At 36.7% G+C, this 26,865-nt stretch overlaps 2 protein-coding genes across 4 annotated transcripts in view; one reads left to right on the top strand and one right to left on the bottom strand.

Moving 5' to 3' along the window:
- The window catches only part of SYNPO2 (synaptopodin 2), a 77,766-nt gene extending 70,468 nt beyond the window's left edge, over window positions 1-7,298 (top strand). The window contains exon 5 of the mRNA XM_026034592.1: window positions 5,472-7,298. Within this exon, the coding sequence (XP_025890377.1) occupies window positions 5,472-5,978 (507 nt within the window). The 3' untranslated portion in view covers window positions 5,979-7,298. The remainder of the gene's footprint in view (window positions 1-5,471) is intronic.
- SEC24D (SEC24 homolog D, COPII coat complex component) overlaps window positions 1-26,865 on the bottom strand; it is a 188,388-nt gene that overhangs the window by 129,870 nt on the left and 31,653 nt on the right. For 2 of the 3 annotated variants that reach the window (XM_026034595.1, XM_026034594.1), the window contains exon 3: window positions 12,113-12,172. The gene's annotated coding sequence lies outside the window, so the exon portion shown is untranslated. Of the gene's footprint in view, window positions 1-12,112; window positions 12,173-19,882; window positions 19,904-26,865 lie in introns of those variants that run through there. The other variant, XM_026034597.1, reaches the window with a different exon arrangement.

Genomic DNA, 26,865 nt, shown 5'->3' on the forward strand with positions numbered 1-26,865 from the left:
TAAAGTAACTTTTTTTTTTTTTTTTTTCTCTCCAGTAGGAGACTCGGTCACAGGAAGTTTCAATGAGATGTGCAATGAGATGTGGATTGCTAAGTGTCTAAGCTACTTTTGAAATAGAATTCTTGAAATTTTTGAAAATTTAACCTATGTGCGCTCATCTCATGAAAAGGGAGTTTCAGTATGTAATCAGACAGTTTTACCTAATTAAGGAGATGAGACATCAGTTGAGACAGAAAATCAGTTGCTGTGAAACTTTTTCACCAGGTAGTATTTTGCATTCCATTTAGCCTGTGAAATGAAAAAAAAAAAGATCTTTCTAATTTTTGCCTTTAAAAATGCGCACTATTTCATAAAACTACATATTACACTTCTGTTTTTCAGCTTTTCATAATTATTAAAAAATTGAAATAGAAGTTCTCAGTAACAGTTTTCCAGACTATTGATTTAGATAGCTACACCTGAATCACAGGTACACATTCACCTTCTTTCTACTTATGTATAAACAAAAATATATGGATACACACATCTTTTAAAAGTATTGTGTTTACAATCCTTTTCTTATATACTGAAATAGTTCCTTTAGGGAGTAATCCTACATTTGCTTTAGTTTATATTAATATACAATTTATAAATATCAAAGATGCTTGTGGTACAATAAATGTTTGTTTCACTGATCAGTTTATAAATATTCATTTTTAAAATCTAGCTTAACCTAAATCTCTTCACATAGATGCCTGGGCAGCCAGCAGCAGTTGTTGGGATTCTATATGGTTGTGAAGGTTGTGAAGAATTTGCTTCCTCTCCAAAAGTCATTGGAGAAAAGCTYTTTTTCTTTTTAAAAGCTCAGAGCACAAATTATTCTCTGTATGGTGTTCTTATGATTTTGCAGCATAAATGGTGTAAAAATTCTCCTTGAATGTTGATACAGTACTGTAATGAATATTTTTACAACAAGATTAATGTAATACAATCCATGATAGTTCAGTAATTCTTACAGCATATAACTCTTCCTTCTCCCTTGATTGACGGAAGGAAGAATGGAAGAGCTCTTGTCTCCTGCCTATATTCTTCTTGTAGTTCAAGGGAGACAAAAGGTAGAACAGATATTCCTAAAAATAAAATATGAAGGGGGAATAATAGAGAGTACCACTAGTTCTGGTTGTTGCTTTCCAGTAAATGAATGATAATTCTAGAGATTAAATCCTGCCTAAATACTAGAGTTTATTGTCAGCTCAGAGGGGCTGAATATTTACTGCTGATATATATATATTTATCATTATATGAATCTCAAATATGGATCTCTCCAGTTCAGGAATGTTCCAACTTTCATTCTAGGAATGTCTCCACCAATAACAAGAATTGATGAAAACAGTCATTAATCATCCCTCAGTTTCTGCATTTAAGACACATGTACATTTGAGCAAAAGTATGCTTTTCTACAAGTGCTTATAACTTACCACAGAATGGGAAAGAAAGTGTGGAGATTTTATGTTCTGAAGCCAAAGATTATTCATTTTCAGAATAAAGTGGAGTCAGAGAGAAATAAGGATCTAAACGTATCAAAGTAAATGATCGCAGAAGCACGTCACTGTGCAATGCCTAATGTTCAGCCAAATGCACAGAATTTTGCTATACAGTGTGCTACTTSATTACCCTATTACAACAGGCACTACCAGAACAATTTTGGTACTGAGTAGGCTTAGAAACTAAATTCCCAAATCCAAAGAGTTATAACTGCTCAAAGTTCGACCCAAAGTTTTACCCTACTGTGCAGACAATAATAAGTGGTATTTATTTTAGGAAGACTGTTATTCCAAATAGCTACTGCCCTCCTTACCCCCCAAAGTCTTTATCTTATCTTCTTGGATCTCCTGAGTAGGTCTTCAAACTCTCTTCTGCCTACCTTCAGCATAGTTACAACTGTTTCTCTTTGAGAAATGTGGAGAATTCAGTCAGTTATTTCCTTCAAGATCCTCCTCCTTCAAAAACTACTAATCCACTTTTCCTTTCCATCAAAAAACAGACTCAACATTCAGAAGGGTAATTAAGAACACCTGGAGGTAAGTATGACCTCAGAAAGTGAAAATCTCTTATTTCTGAAATTTCTTCAGATCCTTACTAAGTAGGCAAAGTACTTCATCCCTTTCCCTCATAGAATTTGTTCTCTCACAATCCAGAAAGACTACATTTAGTTAAAAACTTATTCTGCAGTCCTTCCTGCCTAGAAGCCTAGAAGCAGAGATAACCCAAATGACAGAACCATAGTCTGACCGAGTTGCAGTGAGACTGTGTCTCAAATTTGAATGTGGGTTGAATGACTCTTCGGAACAAAGCAATCACTCACTATCTTTGGTGATACAGATCTTATTGAACATTGYCCCCTACGACAAGAACATGAAATATCATTTCATAGATAATCTGACCTTCCTGCCAGATTAAAGAAGTCTCTAAAATGGTAGCTATTAAGACAAAGTAATAGAAATCTAGAAATAAACATAAACATGTGAAAATCAGATGATCAATTAAAAAAAATACATATGTGACACTGGAAAGCAGTGACAAAAGCAAATAGTAGTTTGACAAAATGGACACAGTCTGAAATAAATATTATGATTTTGGGTCTCTGAAGTAGAAAAGAAGCATATTTACCAAATTCTAAGGAAATATCTTTTTCAAAATAAATTGACATGGTCTCTCACTCGCCAGGTAAATTGCTACAGTTACTCCAGGTTACCTGGAAGTCTTCATTGGAAAAAGTCTATCATAGACTTTCACATTGATCACAAGTTCATCACACTCAGAGCAGAGCAAAGTAAAGTCATACTTTTTTTTTTTTTTAATACGGAGCAATTCAAATGATATAACATCCTCCAAATTATCAGTACTTAACATTACCTGTACTAAAAACATTTAAAATTCACTACAATGTGAACATATAATATTCCTACATTCTATTTCTGAATTTACAAGAGCCCATCATTGTGACATAGTAGAATGGCCCATTTTGTTAAACAGTCGTGAAATACATTTAATAACTCATCATTTTCAGATCAAGCTCTGACAAAAAAAATTAACTCCTATTTTTATCATTGATGGTGTAAAAAGATTTCTTTGCCACTTGGTGACGCTTGGTCTCATAGATCTTTTCCCTAAACATGACAGACTAAACACAGTACCTTCATCCGATAATCTTAAAATGTCAGGTCTCTTATGTACCAGTCCTTTCAAAAGAATAATTTCCATTTGACCCCACTTCTGGAACCCTACAAAACACCAGCTCAGCTTGGAACTCTTCTCTTGGAACTGAAGTCTTCATTAAATAAAACAACCTTTTTTTCTACCTATCCAGTACAAACAACTATCTAGAGCCCTCCCAAGAACAGCTAATAGAGGTTGGCAACCTCTATTATCGACTTTTTTGTCTCTCTGTGCAATCTTACMTTCTAAGTAGTTTCACAGCTCAGGCAATCAAGTTAATTTTTAATAGAAAATGTATCTCATTGTATATATTTGAGTTTGCCGCTTTCAAAAATYTTTTTTTTTTTTGCCAATAGTTTAAATAAACTATATTAAAAAGACTCTCTGAAGATGCTACGAGGAAATAATTTGTAATACATTAGACTGACCTCAAGCACAACCTTTTATCTGGGCTTTTATTTTTCAGGTAAGTAAAAATACATGGAGGAATGCCTCTTGGCGTATATCACGTATCTATGGGCCAAATCCTTTTTTATTCTCTTAATTCACATACTATCCAGAGGGGTCATTTTTTGCTTTTATATGCTGATGTTTCACAGCATAGAGATGGGACCCGCCTGTGATGATCTGATAAGTAYGTTTAACGTTTGATGAACTCACTGTTTAAGTAAAGACTCTGAAAATTGAGCTGAGCTGTATTGCCCAAAATTAAGTCTTTTGGCTGAAGAACCTCATGTAGATTTGTCATATGTATATGCATATAGTTAATAAAGTTAGGCAGTTTTCTCTGTGGAATTGCAGCTGGAAACAGGCGATCACAGCTAAGAGGCGAGAAGTACAGCCCTGATACAAACMATTAGTTATAAATTGGTCAAAACTCCCATTATGCAACTTCTGTGTATTATTTAGACATTTATTTAGACATTTTAAATAGATTTGGACTTAACACCACCAAATGCACTGAAAATTATGAAACCAGTAGKTTCCCTCTTTCTGAGTTTCTGTGTCCCACATATAAGGGAATGATACCAAATGTAATTTAAAAGTTTGTGCGAAGTATAGGTTATTTAGTTTTCTTAAATGCTTCAAGGTCTTGTGATGGAAAAGCCTTTAAAACAYGTATTTTTATGTGAATCACTGCTAGATAAACTATAGTTTGTATGATCAAATACCTGACATCCTGACATGACATCCCTGGTATGTGGATCTTGTGATAATGTTTAAATTTTTGGAAGCTAATTAGAAAAAAAATAACATGAGACTAACTTTTTTGGAATGAAATTTTCGCAAGTCTTTGGTAACTGAGATGTGAATTTCATCTAAGATTTAAAGGCAATTCTTAAACTTCAAGATATGAATAAGGGGAAATAGAGGCACATAGAGGCTATGCAGTAAGATAAATATAATTTCTCTAACACAAGGAACATATTTGGCATGGGGCACAGGCTGTAWTTGTTTCATATATTGCCAAACGAAGACTGTTGTGGGCAAACCTTTCCATGAACAGAGTTTCTGTTTCAAAGTGCTGCATTACTAAGAAGATTAGGATTTGTCAAATATGAATGGATTGCTCCTATAAATGGGTCAGAATGTTCTGAAATTTTGAGGGCAGTCCCTTTTAAAGAAGCCAGGTTAAGTACCGTCCTGTAAGGGCATTAAGTAAATGATKGCATTAACATTTTTTAATGTTTGTGTTCATTTTTCTTCTCTTTCCACTCAGGGTAAGTCTAATAATTCTGGAGTTAGAAATGCCTTTCTTAAAGATTGCCAAAAATATGTTCTTGGACAGATGTCCTAGACAGAGCCTGTAATCAAATAAATTCAGCCTGTGCTTGAATGTTTGACAGAATGTTGTAAACAAATACAGAACTGCTGCAACATGACTTCCTTTTTCATTATTAAAAATGGCCTTTTCAGAACAAGGCATACTAGCTCTGTAGTGGAGATGAAATAAACTTGTAAGGTTGCTAACATAGCTGTACCTTTTCAGTGAGTGGAAACCTTTCATTAGTCTACTTAATTTCCTCAAAAACCCCGTTTGTTCTGTCTTTGTTCCTGTTTCTTTCTGTTCCTCCTTTGCAATATCTCCTTCTTTCCACTAAATTCAAGCATTAAAAAGTAACAGTACCAGTAGGTTAAAAAAAGGGATTGCCAAGTTGTCATATGCACATATGCTTTCTGGGTTTGTTGTTTCAGCTCCAAAGTGTGAAGAACTGGCTTCCATTCTTGCTGTTTAATGACTGCAGTTATATTTGGCAATTTGCTTTTTCTAGGGAAGAAGCAGTGGACGCTCATTATCACTTCCTGGGAGACCTTCTTCAGTCATTTCTCGAGCCATATCCCCAACATCTCCTCTTACCTTTCAGCCTGCTCCTGATTACTTTAGCAAGCCAGGTACAGCAGCTGACAGGCCTGGCAAGAGACCCACTCCCTGGGAAGCAGCAGCTAAATCCCCCCTTGGCCTAGTGGATGAAGCTTTTGCACCTCAGAATATTGAAGAATCTATTGCAGCTAACGTAGTGTCAGCAGCTCGCAGGAAAACATTTCCTGAGCCASCAGATGAATGGCAACAAGGAGCTTCTGCAGAGGCTCCGGTCGCAAGCGGCGGTGCGGCCTTACCTGGGGGACGGCAGCTGGGTATGATCGTCCCGCCCCACAAAGGCACCGTGTTGGCCCCAAGCGCCGGTGGCTCTCAGCCGCAGTACGCTTACTTCAGCCAGCAGTCCAGAACAGATCCCGATACCATGTCCATGGATTCCCGGTCTGACTATTACTTGTGAACAGCAGATTCCACAGCCCAAGGCACGGATGCATTCAACAYGAACGAGAAGACGACCTGGCAAATTTTCCCTTCATTCAGCTTTACAAGCATTAGATCTGAGTTGGAGAAGGAAAGTGTCTTGCTGGCCTGACCATCTCTGAACTGAAGAATTGAAGAGGCAATTCAGAACAGCACAGTTTTCACAGGACTGTAGGCTCGCACCCTGGAATGGATGTGCTTTTACTCATAACCTAGGGTTGTTCTGTTTTCTAAAGAGCAAAACTGTAAGGTTCTGGGTGCGCGTATGTGAGAATGGGACAAAGTGATCAACACAAACACTTAGGGTGGATATAGTTGCAGACAGCACAACTGCTTGCTGTGAAGTTACTAAGAAAAGAATGTAAAATCTGGGCATTTTAAAAGCAAGAAGTATTTTACAGAATCTTGTAGGTTCTCTGGATATATTTGACAGCTGGGATTCAAGCTGGGATTCAGACATGAGAAAGTTCCAACAAGTACAGCACTTGGTAGCACTGGTTTATTGGCCATATGTTTTCTTCACCACATTTTTAAAATAACTAAGAAAATTCATTAATTAATAATTTTGCTATGGAAACATTTAAATTATGGTTATGGCACCTGAACCTCTCCAACATGTAGATGTATGCTAATCTCAGTCATKAATTGCAGATGGATTTCAAAATAGTTTTGATGGAGTTTTGCACATTGTAACTAATCAATTCGACTGAGCACAAGGAAGAAGTGTAATAAGAGATCAGGACTGTGATGTTTGGAATACAAGAGGGATCAGAAAAGTATTTAGATTGCATTTAAAGTGGACTGCAAGTTAATTTTGTAATAAACTATTGAACAATTCAGAGGCTGAAACAGCCTTTCTCTCTCTGTGATATATACTAGTTGCTGAACATTTACTGCTACAGTGTCTAGTGAACTGACTGGCTGGGCAGTCATTCTTAGTATCTACATAGCTCAGTGTGTAGAAGGCTCTCAATTTGTATTCCCAGTTTGGAAGACGTAAAAGAGCTGTGTTTATCAAGTTCGTTGTCCTGTGTGGAAGCTGATATGTGAAAGAAGGTTTATGACATGTGTTATATGGTATGAGTCTAGTAGGAGAAGAAAATACTTTGTGGTTGGTTATGTCTTGATGGATCTGTAGAGACAGTAAATAATTCTGGCTGGTGATATTTTGCATTTACATCTCATTTAAACAACACAAATATGTAGCCAATATATGTATTTCAAGCTTACTGGGTAGTTCAGATGTTATTAAGAAATGAAATGAATACTCCAAGTTTTAAAAAGTGCTCTGCACCCTTCTCGTCATTCGTCAAAGATCTGTCAACCACAAGCAACAATTTTTTTTTTGTAGAAAAAAACATTAACTGTCCTATTTAAAATAATGTTGTCAACTTAAAGTGGTTAATTTAGAAAGAAAGCTAGAAGATACATTCAATAAAACAAAAGAATATGAAATATTCTCATCTGCAAACAATTTTCCATTCTAACAGTAAAACCCCAAGTCCAGTTAAGTTGGAACTTCCTGTAAGACCATGATGAAGTTCCCCTCATGGAACTCACGAATTCTCTAGTCAAGCAAAAGTCCCTCTGACATCAATAGCAAGCCTCCTTTCGACCAAGAGGGAAATGAACACCTGCATGTAGTATATTGCTATTGCACTTTACAAATTTCTTTCACAAATTATGAAATTGTGAAGAAAAGATAGAAAAATTACAACAAGAAGATTAACATGTTACGTCTGAAAACCAGCCTTGCATCTTAGATTCATATACCCACATAAACAGAGTAAATTTTCCTGTCCCTGAAGCAAAAATACAGTTTTCTCTGTAAGGCTGTTCAGTGTTCCTTATCATGACTGTGAATATTCTCACTGAAATCAATGAGGCGTCGATAGTCCATTAACAATAAAGGCCTGTCTCTGGATCCAGCCCTGTTTCCATGGAAGTACATCAGGTTTCCATCCGATTTCAGCATAACTGAGATGTAGCAGTTACGTTTTACAATTCTATGCCATCACAGCCTTAAGTATTCAATTAAAGCTAATGTACATATGCCATTATGTTCAGTAGGATAACAGATATTCTGAAAACTATATAATATTTAGATATTTTGCTGAACCAAGGTCAATATTTTATTATAACAACTTCCTGATTCCAAGCCCAGCTTTCTGTTTTAAACTATATCCTTTACACTGTTAAACTGGAAACTAGATCAATGAGTTTGCAGTAAATGAAAAATGACATATTTGTCAAGTGCAACTGTTTTAATTCACAGAATTACGAATGTATCTTTGAATTTTCACTGAAAATGTTATGAATTCTAACGTCTTACATATGACAGAAGGAATGAGTGGGTAGTATTAAGGTACATGTAACTAAAAATTACCCAAACTAACTTCTAATATTAAAAAAAAGCATATCATGGTATAAAGTGAAATTAAAAAGGATTTAATGTTGTGATTATCTAGCAATATGGGAAAACAAAGTCCTGTGCCTATATATCTACGATCAAGCTTTAAGAAGGTAATTTTTCATGCATACCCTGGAGGTCAGAATTTTAACACATCAGAATTTTCAGTGAATTCAGAAGTCTCCCACTAACTGCAGCAGGAGCTGTTCTGATATTTAAAGCTAATTCAAGTTTTCTGAATGCCTCACTTTTTAGGCACCTCTTTCTCACTGATTGGCTATGTTTCAAGAAAGTGTTCAGTGAACATATCATTTCAAATGTGATCCTTCACACACAGGCCAGGGCAGATAATGATGTGTCACTGAGCTACTGTCATTTGGGCTGCTTTAAGCTGTCTTAGCATCACTGAAAAACAAAGATACACCAAAAATGTAGAAATTGCAGATTCAGAGACTTTCAGACAAAATAACTGACATTCTGCCAATGTACGGAGCAAAAAAGGAAAAAAGGCCTTGCTTTTTCCTTGTAGGCATAAGAAAGATTTTATCAATATTTCCGAGAACATAAGAATTAAGGAGTTTCCTGTAGATTTATATCTTATCATAGATTCATTTTGGTGTTTAATGTGCTCTACAAGAGAATTTTTTTTCTGACTACTGGGGATTTACTAGTTTTCTTTCCCACATGGATCCTCTCATGTCTGATAAGAAATGGCTTTCCACTGTAGCATTTTCCTCAACAGCAACACTGCTAACTGTATCTGTCCTCTACCCAGCTACTTATTTTTATGAAGCCTGTGAGCAATGTTTTTTCTTTGAGATCTATTCCACTGTTCTGCAGACACAAAACCAACAAACAGTTTCAAAGTTATTATGGGAGGTTGGACAGACATACAGGCATGCAGACAGATCATGCAGCCTTGTTTAGGAAATCAGGTTAAAACCAGATACAGACAATGTATTAATTAGAAGACAAGCAGTACACTCTGGCTATTAACTGAAATCCTAGTGCATACAAAGCACCACACTGTGCTTATGAAGCATCATGCTGTGTTTTTCACACCCTTCTCATCATCCTACTCCTCCACTTGAAAGCATCTTTCTGTCATATAGCTCCTTCTGTTGTGCGCGAGTTCTTAATATATTACTACATGTATTTCTTACATTTTGCTTTTTGTGAATGCACAGATCTCTCAGCAAATCTGAGGAAATATGTGATATTTTTAAAAAAGTTATTTGTGCTAGAACTGTGTTCATCCTCGCAGTTCTATCTGCTATATGCAGAATATTTGAAAATGTAGTATAAGTGAAAATTTCATTTCTTTAGTAATGTTAGGTATTGATGTTCACGATTCTTGTTCATAATTAGTTCTCATTTTGGTTTGCTTTAACACAACCAATTCTCTATTGAACACTGCATTTCTACCTAGCAGCAAAAGACTGTACTATCTTTATAAAAGGCTTTTCACTTCTAAAGGCTGTTTGTTCACTGCAAAGGACAGTTCACTGAGAGTGCATGCCAGAGACGTAAATTGTATCATTTAATAAAATGATTTTACCAATCAGATGAGAAACATGATTTTGTTTTCTCCAAATTCTTGTCTGTTTATTTGTTTCCAGATAATCTAAACCCAAATAAAGCCTAATCTCTCTCTCTCTCTCTCTCTCTCTCTCTTTTTTTCCCTGAACCATTTTTAGATTCACTGACTTTGCCTGTCTGTGACCTCCTGCTGATATGAGCTTCCAGAAGCTTAAATCAACATCAGGTCAAACGGCAACATGTCAAATACAATAGAGTATCATTTTCACACTGAGTAAGCAGAGGAAAAAAACACAGTGAAGCACAATTTACACAGGTAAAATGACATTGTCAGGACAATTTTCATCATTTGAGTGTTTTCATCCCACCATAAAAACCTGCAAATAACATCAGTTTACTATAATTGTCAGACTGACAATCATATGAACTTCCATTCAATTCCCGGTGATTTGATCAGAAAGATTAGATTTTTGTATTCTACTGTTGTTTATTCCTAATTGAAACATATTTTAAAATGCAATAAGCATAAGAATAAATTGTGAATCCACTCACGACATCAGTTAAACTTTTGTGGCGAAAAACCTCTTGGGGGTAAAAGAATGGCATGTACAATATAGCTGTGAAAAGCTAAATCAAGTTTTCACTATTTATGTCCATAGCTCTAATGAATCACAAAGCAATTTCTGCACTGGTAAAATAAACAGAATTTTACCCCCAAGAGAAGAGAAATGATCGATGTATGTAAAACCAGGAACTGTTAAACTTGCCAATAGCATTTTAAGAGCTTAGTCATACAAAGGGCTTACATGGTTTCAGGAATCAGCATTGTTTCCTCTCCCACTTATATACAACATTTTCACTCTTCCCTAATACAGTGCTTAAATACATTACAAACAAAGAGAGCCTGAGCCAGATTCACAGTGTAATTTAAAATACTCCCTTGAGTGGGTTTGCAATTGCTTGAGAGTCTCACTACACAGACAAACAGACACAGTTTCTACATCGTGTTTCATCCTCCAGTTAATGCATATTGGGTGACTTGAAATAGTCTCGATGTTATCACGCATTCACCAACACTGAAGGGCTTTTAAAATGACCTGGGTGGCAAACTGCTCTATTATTAAATGCAAATAACTCATGTAATGAATAATTCTACGTACAGAAAAGCAAGCTGAATGTTTCCAGGTCATTATCTGGTTTTCCTCCAATTGCACGTCCATGCTTATGTATTATACGTGGGATACATTAATGGATTCTGAAAGGAAGTTGTGCAGCTGCTGAGTCTGAAAAGGCATTCAATATACTTTAAAAAGGTTGCCATTTACACAATTTCCGCCCTAAAAAAAAGCGCTTAATTAGCTTATATTCAAAATCCAGTGCTCTCTGAAGTGTTTGTGTAGTAAAGATCAATTAATGCCATGGAACATAGAACTAACATACTGTGCTGTACACTACTGGAGACTTATATGATAAATGGCATAGACATGTAAATGCAATGATGGTGAGAAAGCCCTAAATATTAAGACTAAATATATTTTCATTTTCAAAATAAAACCAGAAGGTAATTTTATCTAAATAGTGCAGAGGGGCTCATGATTTATTTTAAAGCTGAAAACATTTTTTCTATAAATAAAGAACACTTAAAAACACACTAACAGGTTGAAAAAGTTTTCTACACTGTAAAAAACAGTACCAGAAAATAGCAGATAAGCTTTATGTCATTCAGAGTCAGAGGAACAGATGCAGAATAGATGATAATAGATGCAGATCACTTTCCAACACAAACCACCGCACAGCAATATGCAGTTATGAAACAATTGCCATTTTTCATTATTATTATTATTAAGTTGTTAAGCCATCTGAGTTTTAATCAGTCATTTTCTGTTATTAATGGCTGCACTTAATCTGAGAAAATCGGTGCTCTTTGGAAAGCCTCAGAACACACATAAAGCCAGCATATGCTCGTCTCTACAGTATTTCTAATCACTTTTTCTAAATGAAGCAGAAAGGCTTATAAGCATAAGCAGTCTAGAGCTGTAATGATTTAATAACTTCAATATGATACATTCCTGCTTCCCGGAACAGAAAGGACAGAAAAGAATTATATTTTGAAATATCATTTGTTAATCTCTATTTTACGTTTAGCAAGGTTTTTTTTACTATACCTAGTAAAAAGACTTTTGTGTTTTCATCTTGGCATTCAGTCAAACATTATTGCCGAGCACCTGCAAACAGATGATGTTTTTTGTTAGCATTCTGAACATGTAAGGGACCACATCACATCACCTCAGTGAAGACTCGATCCTACAAGAAGTGTTTACATGATGCTTACATATGCGACCGCTCAATCTACATTTTTAAAGCATTCCTTGGATTTCACACATCTGAGCCCTGAGAAGACTTTGCTTGAATACCTTTGGCAGGTATTCACTATACCGTATGTTCCCCCTATTTCCCTAGCACCAGCACTGGTTTTCACATTAGTCTGGCCTAGCCACATTAAGATAAAGTGGAAGTAAAGTGTCTAAATAAAGGCAAGATTTACCTGTGATATTAATTTACGTCTCTTCCAGGTGCTGCTAATTGTTATTGCAGCTTAGTATCACTACTTTCTGCCCTACTGTCCCTTCACTGGAGTGGATAGTGCAGCAAGAAGAATCTGCTCTTCTATTTGGAAGACTCTACCCAAGTCAGCTACCAGGAGTAGAAAAAGGGCCTTTTGGCCTGTATCTATTCAACCCCTTCTTCAAGGGCAGAGAACATCCAGCGACATGGGTGAGGGCAAGCACACAAACAAGAGAACCACCACGCTGTGTGAGACGAGAGACAGGGCCTGAGCTGGGGTATTTGATCAGGCACTAGAACTGATCAGCTACACTGACTTGCAAGTCTGTTCAGACCAGCTAATATCTAGAGATACACTGTAAAAATACTGTAAATAAATTGGATAGCAGTTGGTAGAGGCCTGGATAGATAACATTCAGACTGTAGTAACACCACCTTTACTTTTTCTTCTGACCTTCACCATAGTTTCTACTTTCTCTTTCAAAACTCTACCATAAACTTTATTTAATGTGTAACAGAAGGCAGAGAACATAACAATGATTTATGGCTAAGTTCTCAACTAGTTGCCCCCATCTACACAGAATGCTCATAAGCCAGAGAAAATGTGAGACAGGCAATGAATGAGAGAGAAAAATCCAAAAAATCTGTGCTGCAGAGAAGTGGAAGCCAACATTAATATCAGACTGCAGGACATAGTAGGTTCCTTTGCTTGTGTTTTTCCACTCTGTAGGGACCGCTGCAAGCCTTGGATTACCTGACAAGTACGTGGCCCTGTACAAACCCACACTGGAAGATAAGACTCACTGTCTTAACCAACACATGAAAATAAAAGAAAACTAATTTTTCATCTTACTTTATGAAACAGTTAAACAGACTAATATGTTGTAGATACTTACGATTGTGAAAAACTCAGGTAACCCTCTACATCTGCAACAAACTAGCTAAAGAATTTAACCTATTCTCTCCGTTTGCACTGAGCACTTCAGCCTTGCTTACAGAATATCACTGTGCTTTTTACTCTTCATTTTTTCCCCAAAAACTTGAGCTGTGCTCTTAGCTGTATTGCCCATAGCTTTAGATGTTTCTGTTTCCTGAGCTGATGAAGATACAGCTACAAAATTCACACTGGGTGAACTGCTTAGTCAGGTCCATAAATAGTCATATCTGCAATTATTTGCTCCAGCGTTCACTGGAGCACTGTTCATGGCTGTGGAAAGAGAAGATCTAGAAGTGCCCAAGTACCAAAGAGAAACTATATTTAAAAAAAAAAATGAATTAAATTCCTGAAGTAAATTTATTGAGCTCTTTCAGAGTCTACCATTCCAGTTATAACAGTGACATAAGCGCTTAGACAAGTTTAGTACCGTCCAACAGAGGGCAATGGTACTCAATCCACACAAGGTTAATAGACTATATGCTCTCCCTGACAAGGTCTCTATTTCAGTAGAGAAGATATGGAAAGGGTTACTGAAGTTCAGTCCGGACAGCAAATAACGCTATTATCAGCTAGCCCAAATATATGCTGCAGTAGAAGTGGAACTCAAATGCTCCATAACTTCACAGCTTGTGCTAAATAAGAGATAGGAGGTATTCATATGGCACAATTTTATAGGTGCCATGTACATCCTAGTAAACTTTTCCTGAGCTCAGAGCCCTAGAGAGGATAGATGTCACATCGTATTTTGCAAATGGAGAAAATACAACAATGAAAGATCACGTGAGTTGCACAAGGCTACTGAAACAATGGCAAGACTGGACTTCAACACAGGCATTCTTGGCTCTTACCTTCACCTACAATCCACTATTTATAGTAGCAGTGCATATCTAATAAGCAGTATAATTACATTATTACAGCTCGGAAAAGCAATGACTATGAAACCCTTTGAAGGAAACAAATCCAGTAATTCAAGAGACGGAGCAAATGATGGTCTGCCATGCCAGACAAAATTCACCAACCTCAATCACAGAGAACGCAAGGCAAGGCAGAGGAAAAAAAAAAAAAAGAAAGGATATATTGTAAACTCCCATTTCTTTCTTTCTCATGTAAACACTTAGGTATCACTTAAACACTTCTAAAAAATTCATAATAAATAAACAAAAATGATCCATATCATTCAAAGCCTATGAAATTCACCATGAGCCAGTGTGCCAAATTGTTCCTAGCAATGTCTTCAGCCTTAGGAAATTAAGATTCTGATGGCCTTGACAATATTTGCTACTGTGTTCTGTTTTTCTGTTTGTTTTTTGTTTTTAGAAAAGGGAATTATATTCCCTTTGTCACATCTATCTCAACAGTAATGTAATATATCCACTCAACTATTGTTGAGGTGTTGAATTGTGCACCAAAGGAAAAAGAATAGTACAGCCATACTCAAATGCTCCAAATGAAGGCAGATAATCATCAACACATGGCATGTTTGTGGCAGGAGTAAGTTTCATTTACCTGGGGAAAAGGTGACATAAATAAAAAAATGCCACTATAGATGGCATAAGAGTTTCTTTTGTGAAACTGCTTGAAACTGCTTTAACAAGAAGTTGCATGATTAAATTAACTTTGAGTGATCAGAACTTGCCAAACTTGCCACTTCTCTCAGCAAAGCTCTGTTAACGGTTAATCTCTGTTTCTAAAGAGGTGACATTGTAATAAATATAGATCAAATCTGTATTTGCTGACAGGACTTTTTCATAAATAAAAACCTAAAGAAAAAGATCTGCTCTAATGAATCAGCCATGCCATATCCTGGAAAAGACATCTTTTGGAAAGAAAGAGATAGAATGCACATAAGTAGAAATCAACATACCCAATATTAATGAGTCTTCCTTAAAAGACTCATTCACTTCCAAACAAGTCACTCATTCATGCATCTTCTTTCCTAAGACCACAGTCTATTTTCAGTAAATGGAATAGATTTGATAAATATTTGATTGATATTAAATCACAGCATCAAAATAAATATTTCCTCAGGAAAAACCTTTTCCTTGTTATATTTATTTGTGAACTTTCTATATCAAAAAACTGCTTTCATAAGTGAAATTACTTTGAAGAATAGCATCTTCTGCTTATATCTGACAGAGTTTAAATGAAAGCAAGCCCTTAATTTCCAGTCATCCATCCAAGTCTTAAACCCTGTACCAGGGACTTATTTATGCAATATATTTTTTCATWGGGAATGGAACTACAAAGAGAACTTGAGGTTTCAGACTTTTACCAACTTAGGTTTTACTGCTTTTGTACTCCAACATTTCTTGCTCTATTCCTGTTGCTCTCTAAGCAAAAGAAGGAATTTGGAAAAGTAATCTGTAAATGACGGTGATTTCTATTTAATTTTACAGAAAAGTTTTATCTGTATTATAGTGCACAAAAGTGTTGGCATGGTGAGCTTGTTCTAAGCTCAGTGTGGCTGAAAGTCATGGGAGGCAAAACACCTATATACAATTCCAGCATTCCCACAACATGTAAGGAGTTTTAATTCCGCATCTGTAGGATATCAAGCCTGAGAATGGAAAATATCTGTGGCATGGTTGGACTGTTGTAAAATGGAAAATATGAGTTGTTAGGAGTTTTGTTTTCTGTTAATCATATAAAAAGGCCATAAGTAGTGGAAAGTTTCTTAGCTAAGGGAATCTGTGAAAGAAAGAAGAGCCACAATGTTAGGAAAAAATAGGGCTAATATTCCTTTCCCCATTTTAAACCTTTTCCTCTAGCTGCTATCTGTGCAAAGACAAGCACACAGAGCAGCCAGGAGGAACTGGAAAGAGGTAGGCAATGCATGGTTCATTGCTCACAACAGTGGTGCAGGAATTCAGCCACTGCCAGTAAAGGAGCAGAGACGGCAAATCACTGAAATGCATTCTTATTGCAATTGATTTTTCCTTCCCCAAATAGGCACAAACAGTAGAAGCACTGAGTATTCAATATCTGGATCTTTCATTCTTAAGTTTAAGAGTTATGCTGTTTGAAAATCAATTATTTGGATACAGTATTTTCTATATAAAGTTAAAGCTGTGGAATGGGCATGGCACAATCGGCACACAATAGTCCAACAAGAATCACAAGAAGGTTATTGTTCATACTTGAAAGAATAGTATCCAACCTATTTTACACCTTTGAGAAATCCTTTAAAATATGTACTTACTATTGTTTTACTATTATAATCTGTTCCTTGTAGAATCATGGATACATGACTCTAATGACTACTAAAAGAAAAAACGGAAGAAATGCTGAGAATGAACCATAAGCTTAGGAATTACCCCTACAGCCACTGCACAGTAGATGCACTCTGCACATGGGAACTTCTACAACATTTTGCACTTCAAAAGGATCAAGCTGAAAGATATATTTGGGAAGTAAAACATAGCAGTAATTCCTTAGTCATGATGTGTAACTTTTAAAATCTATTCCTGCTTAAGCTAAAGTTGAGGTATTTAACCTTATGTAATGAGCTTAGGCACTGACAGGCAGAGCCTTCTAAGTTCAATGGCAGCAATATTAAACCTTTTGAAAGGTAAAACCATGACATGCCTTACCAACACAGCAACAAAAAAATGACTCTAGTTCAGTACTCTTGCCTTAATTTTACAACAGAAATATTTGCTCGAGTACACATCTACTACATTTCAGCCATGAAGTAGCCTAGTTAACTTAGAAGCTAATCAAATATCTAGGAAATATCACAACACTGGAAATTACACCAACTGTAACAGCAACATCATCAATGCCACTTTGCCAAACTATGCTAAAGATGTCTGCTCAATATTTGCACCACTGTAACCAAGTGCAGAAATCAGCAGAAATTAGTGTGAGATAGAAGAAAAAACCCAGATATGAAAGCTGATCAGCTTTGCTACAACGAAAAATTGTATTGAATCCTTTTCAAATCAAAAACTGTATTGAATCCTTGTCTTTCTTTCCAAAAGAAGTCTCTCCTCCTTAGAAAGAGCTTCAATGGTAGACAAAAGCATGTTTTTTTTTCCCCTCCATAAAATTACCTATGACAAGCCAGAAAACCTTGAGCTTCTTTGACAATGAAAATACCAAATGGAAAGAAAACAAGTTCAGCCAGACTGAGCTCCAGCAACGGTGCATCTCATTTCTGATTCTGTAAAATGAGCACCCTACCTCTCTGCTCTACTGAGTCTGCCTAATTACAGAGAAACATCTTGGGAAGAACAAGTGGCAGTGGCAGACGTGCAGCTTCAGAAGCGCCACCTAAATGACTAAATAGTCACTACTATTCCAGGAAACAGGGTCTCAGAAAGCTTGTAAACTACACCCAGGTGCGTTTGCTTGACGGCTCTGGATGTTGGCTGGCACTTCACAACTGTACCACCAGCCAATGTTACACAGCCATAAAAGACACACCATTTGTTTTGCTCATATGACTACCCACTAAAGATGATCAGAAAGGTTATTTAGATCATTTCTTAACTTCTGCTACTCCAACTAAATAAATATTTCATTGAAAAATTCCAGAGGTCAGCAGAAAGAAAAAAAAAAAAATCTTTTAAGTGCTTTATCATCTGAATGAATCTAACCTATTCTTGCCCTAAATCCTTTGGTCTTTTAGTAACATATGTTTATTAAACAAACAAACAAATTAAAAAACCAACACTCCTCCAACAATGTCAGTTTGTAGAAACTCACTTCTTTCCAGAGCTCAAAGAAAAATATTGGTCCAAGTTTGTGGTTTTGTAACCAGTAATCTCTCCTTCAAAAGTCCATTTACCTAATAACACACAGTGAAATCTAAAAATAACCTAGCCACTATATTTACAATCTTGGATAAATTAAGTCACTAAATCAATTTTCAAAGCATATAAATAAAAATGACTAATTTTCCAGAAGTGCTGAGATGTGAAATCAGTAAAATGGCCATGTTTTAAAATCAGCCCACTATGGCTTTGGAGCCTGACCATGCTATTGCATATATGATTTTAGACATCTAGATTTGAAAAATTTGCCCCCAAAGCTGTCTTAAAGCAGTTCTAAAAAAGCACATGACAATCTTAAAGAATGTAGAGGTCTGCTGGTTTTCCCAGCCTTATAGCTGCTTTCTAGAAAGTGCTGTTATCCCAGCCAAAGCATTTTCAGAAGCAAATATGATGGGCTATAGGACTCAATATTATATTTAAGACTGAACTGCAGATCTCCCTTCAATGAACACATGCAGTTTCCATCGACTCCATTTAAAGAAGCTCTGCATGTGCTAAAGGAAAATCTTATTTGGCAACTGACACGAGCACACAGCATTGCAATCCACTGAGCACAGAAACAAATCCTGGTTTCATGCTTGTGCGGTAGCAAAGCCCCCATTAGGTGACACTCCCCTCTCTGAACCAATCACATGCAGACTTGTTTTGATTTAAATATGTTCCTGCGTGGGAGAAGCAGCAAGAAGTCTTTTATTTTCTCACACACACACACACACAAAAAAAAAAAAAAAAAAAAAAAAAAACACACACACACACGTCTTGCATGTCCGAGGCACTAAGGCACAGAGGCACAGAGGCACAGAGAAATGGAGAAGGACATGTATGAAAAGAATTTAGAAGTCGGTGGTCGATGCCGTCTTAAAAAAAAAAAAAAAAAAAAAAAAGATGAGCAGCTATTACAATTAGCGGGAACACAATTTTCATAATACTGGGATACTAAAAAGAGAAAGAAATGTGGGACAAGTTATGTAATCTGTATTTACTGAAACAAGCTACTTGCTTCTGAAAAGAGATTTCATCCTGTCCTCTCTGAAGTGAACAGAAGCTTTGCTACTGAGAGGAGAATTCAGCTGCTTTAAATCACAAATCGATTTCCTCTAAGTTACTCCAGTATATAATAAAACATTCTTGTGATTATGGAATCAGGAAAAGGCTAAGAAAGAATTTAAAAAATAATATTACAGCCAATATGAGACCATCCATAGCATGTCAGATCTCTATCCCTACTTCATAAAAATATGATCATCTCTGTAACGTACTTAGGCACAAAACCAGGTGATGTGAATGAGCATCAGATCTGCTTTGTCCAAAACGCCCCAGGAGGAAAGCTAACAAGGCTGCCCTGTGTCCTGACTGATGGGTCCTTGTGACTTTGAGGGAGAACTCTGAATTAGTTACAAATTGCAACTTTATCAAGATGAACTTGGAAAGAAACCACTGTTCCCTAGAAGATAGTTCTCTGGAACTGTAAGACATTTTCCAGGGTTGACTCACTTTAATTCAAGGGATTACAACATATGTTCACAACATTTTATCCTCAGGGCACCTGGGCAATAATATCATCTCCCCAATCTTCTAAAATACAATTAGGTGCACAGTCATAGACACTCATGGTCATAGCTCTGCAATGAGAAGAAGGCTTTCTTAGCTCAGCTCACCTCGTCACTGCAGTCACCTTTTTAACCTGTATTGCAGGTACGGTAATTTAGAATGCCAAGTTATTTGGATTCCTCGTATTGCAGGCTGTAACTCAGAGCGGAGGAGAGCCTCGGGGGGATGATTCCTTTAGTCCCCTGTGCGGCGGCAGCTGAGAGCAAAGGCGTTGTTGGGAGTGCGGATGCTGACATAGAGAAAACTCATCTCTCCCAGTGAGAAAGCACTTGCAGAGCCCTTCCCTGCTGAGTAAAGGAGACAACCTGAGACACTCCGTGCTTGCGTATAACAGCTCTTCCGTGTCCATGAAGCCTGAGGCAAAGGTACGGTCTAAATCCCACCCAGGGGAGGCAGAGAGCGTGGCATGCCTGGAAGGATTCTGTGTAGCTGAAGGATACTGGGGGGCAGCAGGAGGGTATCGGATGCCCCCCATTTTCTCCCTCCTCCCCCAAGTTCTCTCAGATCAGAGGGGCAGAACTTGGATCTAACACTTCATCTTCTTCATCTCACAAGGTGAACTCCACGTCACTGGCAATATGCGCCAACAATAAAATCCCGGTCACTTTAATAACCAAGAAGGAAATGATCTGTTATGTGGCCCTGCCTGAAATTCTACATGTGCATTTGTTAATATTTATTTTTTATGTCAGATGACTCCATTACAGAAAACATGACAAGCAATTCCCATAAGATACAAGGCCACAATCTCTACAGATGTATTAAACTTTCAAATTGATACAGCCCTCTGCTAAGATATGGAGCTGACCTTAACCAGTACAACAGTAATAATATATTTAGAAAACACACCGGCTATGAAACCGATACTCCACTTTGTCCTACTGTCTATATTCGGATATGCTTTAAGGGAAAATAGAGAGTATTTAATGAAAAAAATAAGAAATAAGAGTAACTTCCAGCAGGTGCTACATCATAGGTCATAAATACTCCTAGGAAAAGGTTTGCTAATATAAATCATATTTATATTTAAACTGTATAATTGTGACGTGGTGTATCATGCAGTTGCACAGCTGCAAGAATGTACTGTGATCTGGTACTAGTACTTGTGCTGAGACAAATTCTGCCAAGGATTTACCATAAAACAGAGGGAAGAGATTTATTTTTTAATAGAAAACAAGAAAAAAAATGTTTAGACTTTCCTTAAGGAAAACTAGTCAAATGTCTTTCAGTTAATAGTTATAATGAAATGGGTGTTGATATACTCTAGGGCCTTGTAAAAGCAGTAATTAGAAGTTATGTTAGATTACACTCTTCATGCATGCAAAAGAATCTGTCTGGAGCATTAATAAACCAAAAGAAAGAAAAAATCTTGCTTGGAAAATGATGTTCTCTGCATAAAGTTCATAATTACAGAGCAGGGCAATGTTCTTCTTTCTGGAGAACTGAACTGCCTTTACATGGTTAAAAGAAACTATGTAAATAAAAAAGATATCTCAATAAGCTTACGGTTGAGGAAAGGAATTAGAGTAAGTGATAAATGAAAATTGAGCTTCTGATAGCAATTTTGACATTGGTAGTGAAACAGCAAGTCCACTGCAACAGTATTCAGAGGCCCCAGGCAGGAGGACAACTGTACAGGGTATCGAACAATGGAGGGACAGACTGAAACAAACACCAGGTGTTGGCAAAGTAGTAAATAAAAATGGAAGCACCTAGATACAGTCCAGCGAAAGTCCTTTGCTCATAATAATCTAGTTTTGCTGCAGTAGTTTTATACTTTGTTTTTCTTCAGTGGTTGGCTGCATATGATGGCATTGCATTATGGCTTGCTTCTTTTAAATGTACCACCTCTGTTCATCTATTTATTTTAGATTTAAAGGAAGTTTGCTGGCTTTATATATTTGTTTCAGGAAACAGTGTTTGAAATCTTTGAAACATGTCAACATTAACACAGTTAACTTCCTATAAAGTGCTCCTGCCTTGCACGCTGATGCTTACCATAACGTATTAGAATAGGCCACAGAAAATGTTTTCACAGCAGGGCTGCCAATGGCTGCCAGCCAGACTGCCTGTTTTTGAAGCAAGTCAAAATGTTGATAACTGTTCTCTTTCTTAAGGGGTAAAGGGGGAAGGAAGTAGCAAAGTAAGCTTTTCCACCTTATTTGTATTTTTTTTTTCTTTTATACAGGGATGTCTTCCTGCCAACTTTTTCCTAAGAAAACACTTGGCCACTTGACTTTTTTTTTTTTCCACTTCTAATCAACTGTTTCCTGCCAATCTGATTCCTGGGAATGTAAGCCTCAGTGCTCCCACTTAGCATAACTCAATCTCAACTTCTTTGTTTTTTCATTCAGATGATACTCTGAGGTAGGCAGATTTTATGTTTAGTCTAAAATTATTTTAGCCTAAAAAGTTACTTACGTCATACTTAAGGAACACAGGCTTTATACTGCCTATGTTTAAATATATCAATTGGACAGAAAAATAATTCAGAAAGTCCTCTTTCCATTCCAGTCTATTCCTAGCTCTGGAGGTTTTTCTTTTGTAAACAACCTTTCTGCTGAAGCACTCAAACTTGTATTTCCACTAGTCAAGAGTCTTTACTTTAGGTCACTTTAGCATCATCTTTTACTTTACTTTAGGTCACTTTAGCATCATAACTATATCAAATTCAGTGGAACAAACATAAAATTCAATGGGTGATCATTGGTAGGATTGGGACTTGCACTTTATTTCTTTAAATCACAAATGGTTTTGATGGTGTTTCAGTGACTGTCTCCTATCCCCTGCTGCAAAGATAGCTGCATCACTGAGAATAACTACCAGTATTGCAGCTGCCTGAGCAGAAAAAGAGGAGTTACATGAGTATGAAGAAATCACATACTTTTCCTGTGAGTTAGAACTGAGAAACTTTGCCAGAGCAACAATGCTGTTAATGTTTCAAAATTTAATCCTAAATCTCATCATACCCCTTTCAGTTTTCAGCTCCTGGATTCCTAAGAATGTCAGCTTTCTGTAAAAGGACACTTTTACCTTTCAAAAAAATGAAAACACATCTGAAGTGCAAGTGACTAACAGAATCAGTGGAGCTCATAAAAAATCAGATATACATTGAGAAAAGTGTTGGATCTGCATCTTTTAAATAGAACTTTAAAATCTATTATGTATTTTATAGTTAGTAAAGACCTTGCAAGACTAAAATTTTCCTCTTTAGGTTCCCTCTCAGGTTCATAAACCAAAGTTCCAAGATACTGGAGCAGTTTGAGCTGTTTGGCTCTTCCTAAGAAACAGAAGCAGCTTAACACCTTGACAGAATGGTATGTTTAGAAAGATCTCTTTGAAGCTTTTTGTTATTGGGAATGGTAATATGCACTTCAAATTGATGTTGCTTTCCTTAAAACCTCAGCACATGGATCTAATCACAAAATAAACCAATGTCAGGCACCCAAGTCCTTGAAGTGAAGTAGAAACTAAATGCAATATGAAAAGGACTTAATGCCAAACAAACACAGACCTGCTAAAGACATACACAAATATTCTACTTGCCATGCAATATTTCAGAGGTGAAGCTTCACTCTGTAAAMGTTTCTTATGTAGGCAAAATGCATGCTTGTAACATTAACACAAACTGTAATGCTCTTGTTAAAAGCAGCAAGAAGAAATGAATCCTTTTGAGTGAAGGGAAAGAGAAAACAACAATCCAAGCAATAAGTCAACTTCACAGCACAGCAGACCACCCACAGAAATGAATGAGTTTTTAACTAGCGAGCTTCAGAAAATGCATGTACAAAATTAAAGCTTCCTGGCCAGCTGCTGGGCCAGATTAAGTCTTTGACAGTACAGGCCTGTGTCTGTGGACTTAGCTCATGGGATTAAATCAGGCCTTCAGCATTCTTCCCCGCACCCCGCCCCTCAAATGACAGTCTTTTCACTCTTAGTGACAGGAAACAAAGAATGAAAGTGTGAGCCAAGTAGAAGTGATAAATCTTGAGAAATCACACCCATATCTGTTGTTCTTGTAGGCTAAACTAGAGCAGTCGCAGCATCCCACCGGCAGTGCCAGAGCACCACACTCACATCTCAGGGACAAGCTGAGGCGATGATGAAGCCTCCAGGATGCAGGGAAGCTCTGCTCCAGCACTACCCCTGCACTGCAGAAAGGAACAATATATTTTTAAAATGCATATCCTAAACATAGAAGGATCCCATGAAATGAATAAAAGAGGGAATGAAAGAGGACTGATGAAGTACAGTGTGCTCCTTGTGCCCAAGAAAAACTACAGGCTCCTATAAGTTATAGGCAACTTTGGTTACTCTATTTTATAGATAAACCAGTCAGATCTTTTTAGGTTTTTTTTTCCAAGGTTTTTATGCAAATTGCCACTAGTTATGACATGGCAAAGATGAATCATACAATAGACTATCTACATGTATGTTAGAAAGCTGGAGAATATTTGTGAGAATAATAAATCAAAGATTGGCTTGCTATAAATACCAGAAAAACAATGATATCTTTGGATTTTTACAGAAAGGCAACACTAACACATGGAAATCAGAAAACATAAATACAGAAATATCCGCTGATTCAAAGGTTAAAAGGCTTAAAATGATTTTTTTTTCACTGTGAAATGGAGCAAATACAGCTTTCTTTTTCACTAGCAGTCACGTCTAATCCCTGAGCCTCTTTCATTCCTATTCTGAATAAGATACTACGGGAGAGGGAAATTGGGTGTCTGCAGTTCAGTTTTTTTCCACTTTGGAGCCTGGCCTTCCTTTCTGGCCAGTTATGCAATTCTGGGGAAGCAGCATGGTGAGAAAGAGCCCACAACGAGATGGAAAAGACTGCTAGAAGGAAAAGTGTTATTTAGTTAAACAAAAACAACCTAAAGTCAGAAGACAGGTAAATGTTGTCCTTGTTCACAGGCTGCCTTAATTATCCTGGTTTACCACTTGCTAAACATTTCTCCTCATTGAAATGCAGGGTTTGAATTTGTTATGATGTAGAATATTACTGTAATTCTTTCACCTTCCTTAACCTTTCCTCATTGCTATGGACACACTATTAGTCACGTATACATATTCAAAATTCTTTAGCAGCTTTGGATGTTTTATGGGGCCTGGAGCTTCCTTAAGCATTATGAAAGAAAGTGGCATGCAATGAGATCAGTTCTTGTTTTACAGCTACTACAGTTAAACATTACTCTTTTCCAGCTGCAATGACATAACATACTTATTTCTATTTCGGCTGAAGGCAAAACCTCGAGACGGTGGTAGTAAATGAAATTCTACAACAGTCATTTGACTAAGTTGTTTGAAGTTCCACTTCCATAAAATTTACAGGTAAAAAAATCTGTCAATAAGGTTTTCTGCCTGGGTCCTCCATTGCTTTTTCTATGGAACAAATGACATTGCTGAACTTAGACAGTTCAGGAAATGTCAAAACATGAAATATGAATTTAAGAGGCTAAATTGGGGGATTGTTAAATAGTGACTGTTCCTGTGTAGGGGGTATTTATTTTCACATGAATTACAAAAAAATGAAGGCTGAAAGAGATATCTAAAGGACATACAGTTCATTTCCATCCTCTGAGACAAGATGCTAAACTACTGTTGACAGACGTTTCATAATCTGCTCTTAAAAATTGCCAAAGAGGTTCTCTCTACAACATCACTATACTAAATTTCATTTAGATGTGGTCTTACTGAATGAATTTTTTTTTCCAATTTGTTGAGATAATTTGAAGCTCAAGTTCTAAACTGTAGATGGCTTGAAATTTTCCTAGTCTGGCTTTTAATAGACATTCTCTACTATATCACTGAAGTAATTAATGAAAATACTTAATAATATAATCCCGACAGACTCTTGTTCAATCTCATTTGACAGTTTGATGGTGAATCACTGAGAATTGCTTCCTAGAGTGCAAATTGTGTAGGCATTCAAAGAATGCTTTTCCTTYTACTTGCTTAAGAAAATGTGGCATGTTATCAAAACATTAAAGTCAAAATATTTATGCCTACCCCCCCTTCTATCACCAACTGTCAAATTCTGTCCAATACAGAAACACAATTGGTTTCATAAATTCCTATTAGTAATTTGAAACTGATGATAGTCATTTATATTCTAGGAAGAAAAGATCTTTAAATCCCTTTCCTTTACGAGGCTTTCCAGTTTTGTGCCTCAACACTGATTTTTCTTGGGTGTATGCAAAGTAACCATTTTGTAAGTAATCTGTAATATCATGCATCTTTATAGCCCTTATCACCTCGGCCCAGTTTGTTAATCTTTGAAAAAAATAGCCTGATTGTTTCCCATGAGCAGCCTAATCATGGAAATACAGAATGATTCGAGCTGGAATGGCTCTCTGCAGGTCAGGCCCCTGATCCAAGCCTGTAAGGTCAGGTTGCTCACAGCCTTGCTCAGTCATGTTATCAGGGAATGAGAAAAAGCAGCACTCAGGTTGGATTGAAAGATATAGTAGCATTCTTCACACATGTTAAATTATTACCTTTTCATTTCAGCCTTGTGTTCAATTTTCTTGTTCATATCCTACAACATCTCAAATAAGGAAATGCATAAGAAATGAAAAGTTCATAGTCTCCCTTTTTAACTAAACTATTTTATGTGAAAGAGGAGAAGGATAAATATTTTTATTTTAGAAGTCTTAGGGTACTTGCATTCATTTTCCCCTCACCTTGCAAGAGAACTTGCTGGAGGCCTCACACAACCAGAAGGAGAAAAATCTTGGCCTTTAGCTGAATGGATAAGATTAAACCAAGATTTTGACTGTGCTTGCTGGTACTGTTTTAATATCAGATCACAGCATAAAAAAAAGGAAAAGAAATTATTAATGAATAGCACTAGCAGGTAGATTCTGATGGTGAGAAGAAAATTCCAAGAACAAAATCAAAATCAAATCAGAAATACAGGAAGAGGTTTCCCTAGCTTCTACTGATCCATAGTTCAGACAATGGCTCATGGGAATATGGTTTCCTTCTGCCACTATTTCTTTTTGTCTCAAGGTGCTTGATG

The sequence above is a fragment of the Nothoprocta perdicaria genome, unplaced genomic scaffold (assembly GCF_003342845.1).
Source record: "Nothoprocta perdicaria isolate Ctin4 unplaced genomic scaffold, notPer1 scaffold_149, whole genome shotgun sequence".
Lineage (NCBI taxonomy): Eukaryota > Metazoa > Chordata > Aves > Tinamiformes > Tinamidae > Nothoprocta > Nothoprocta perdicaria.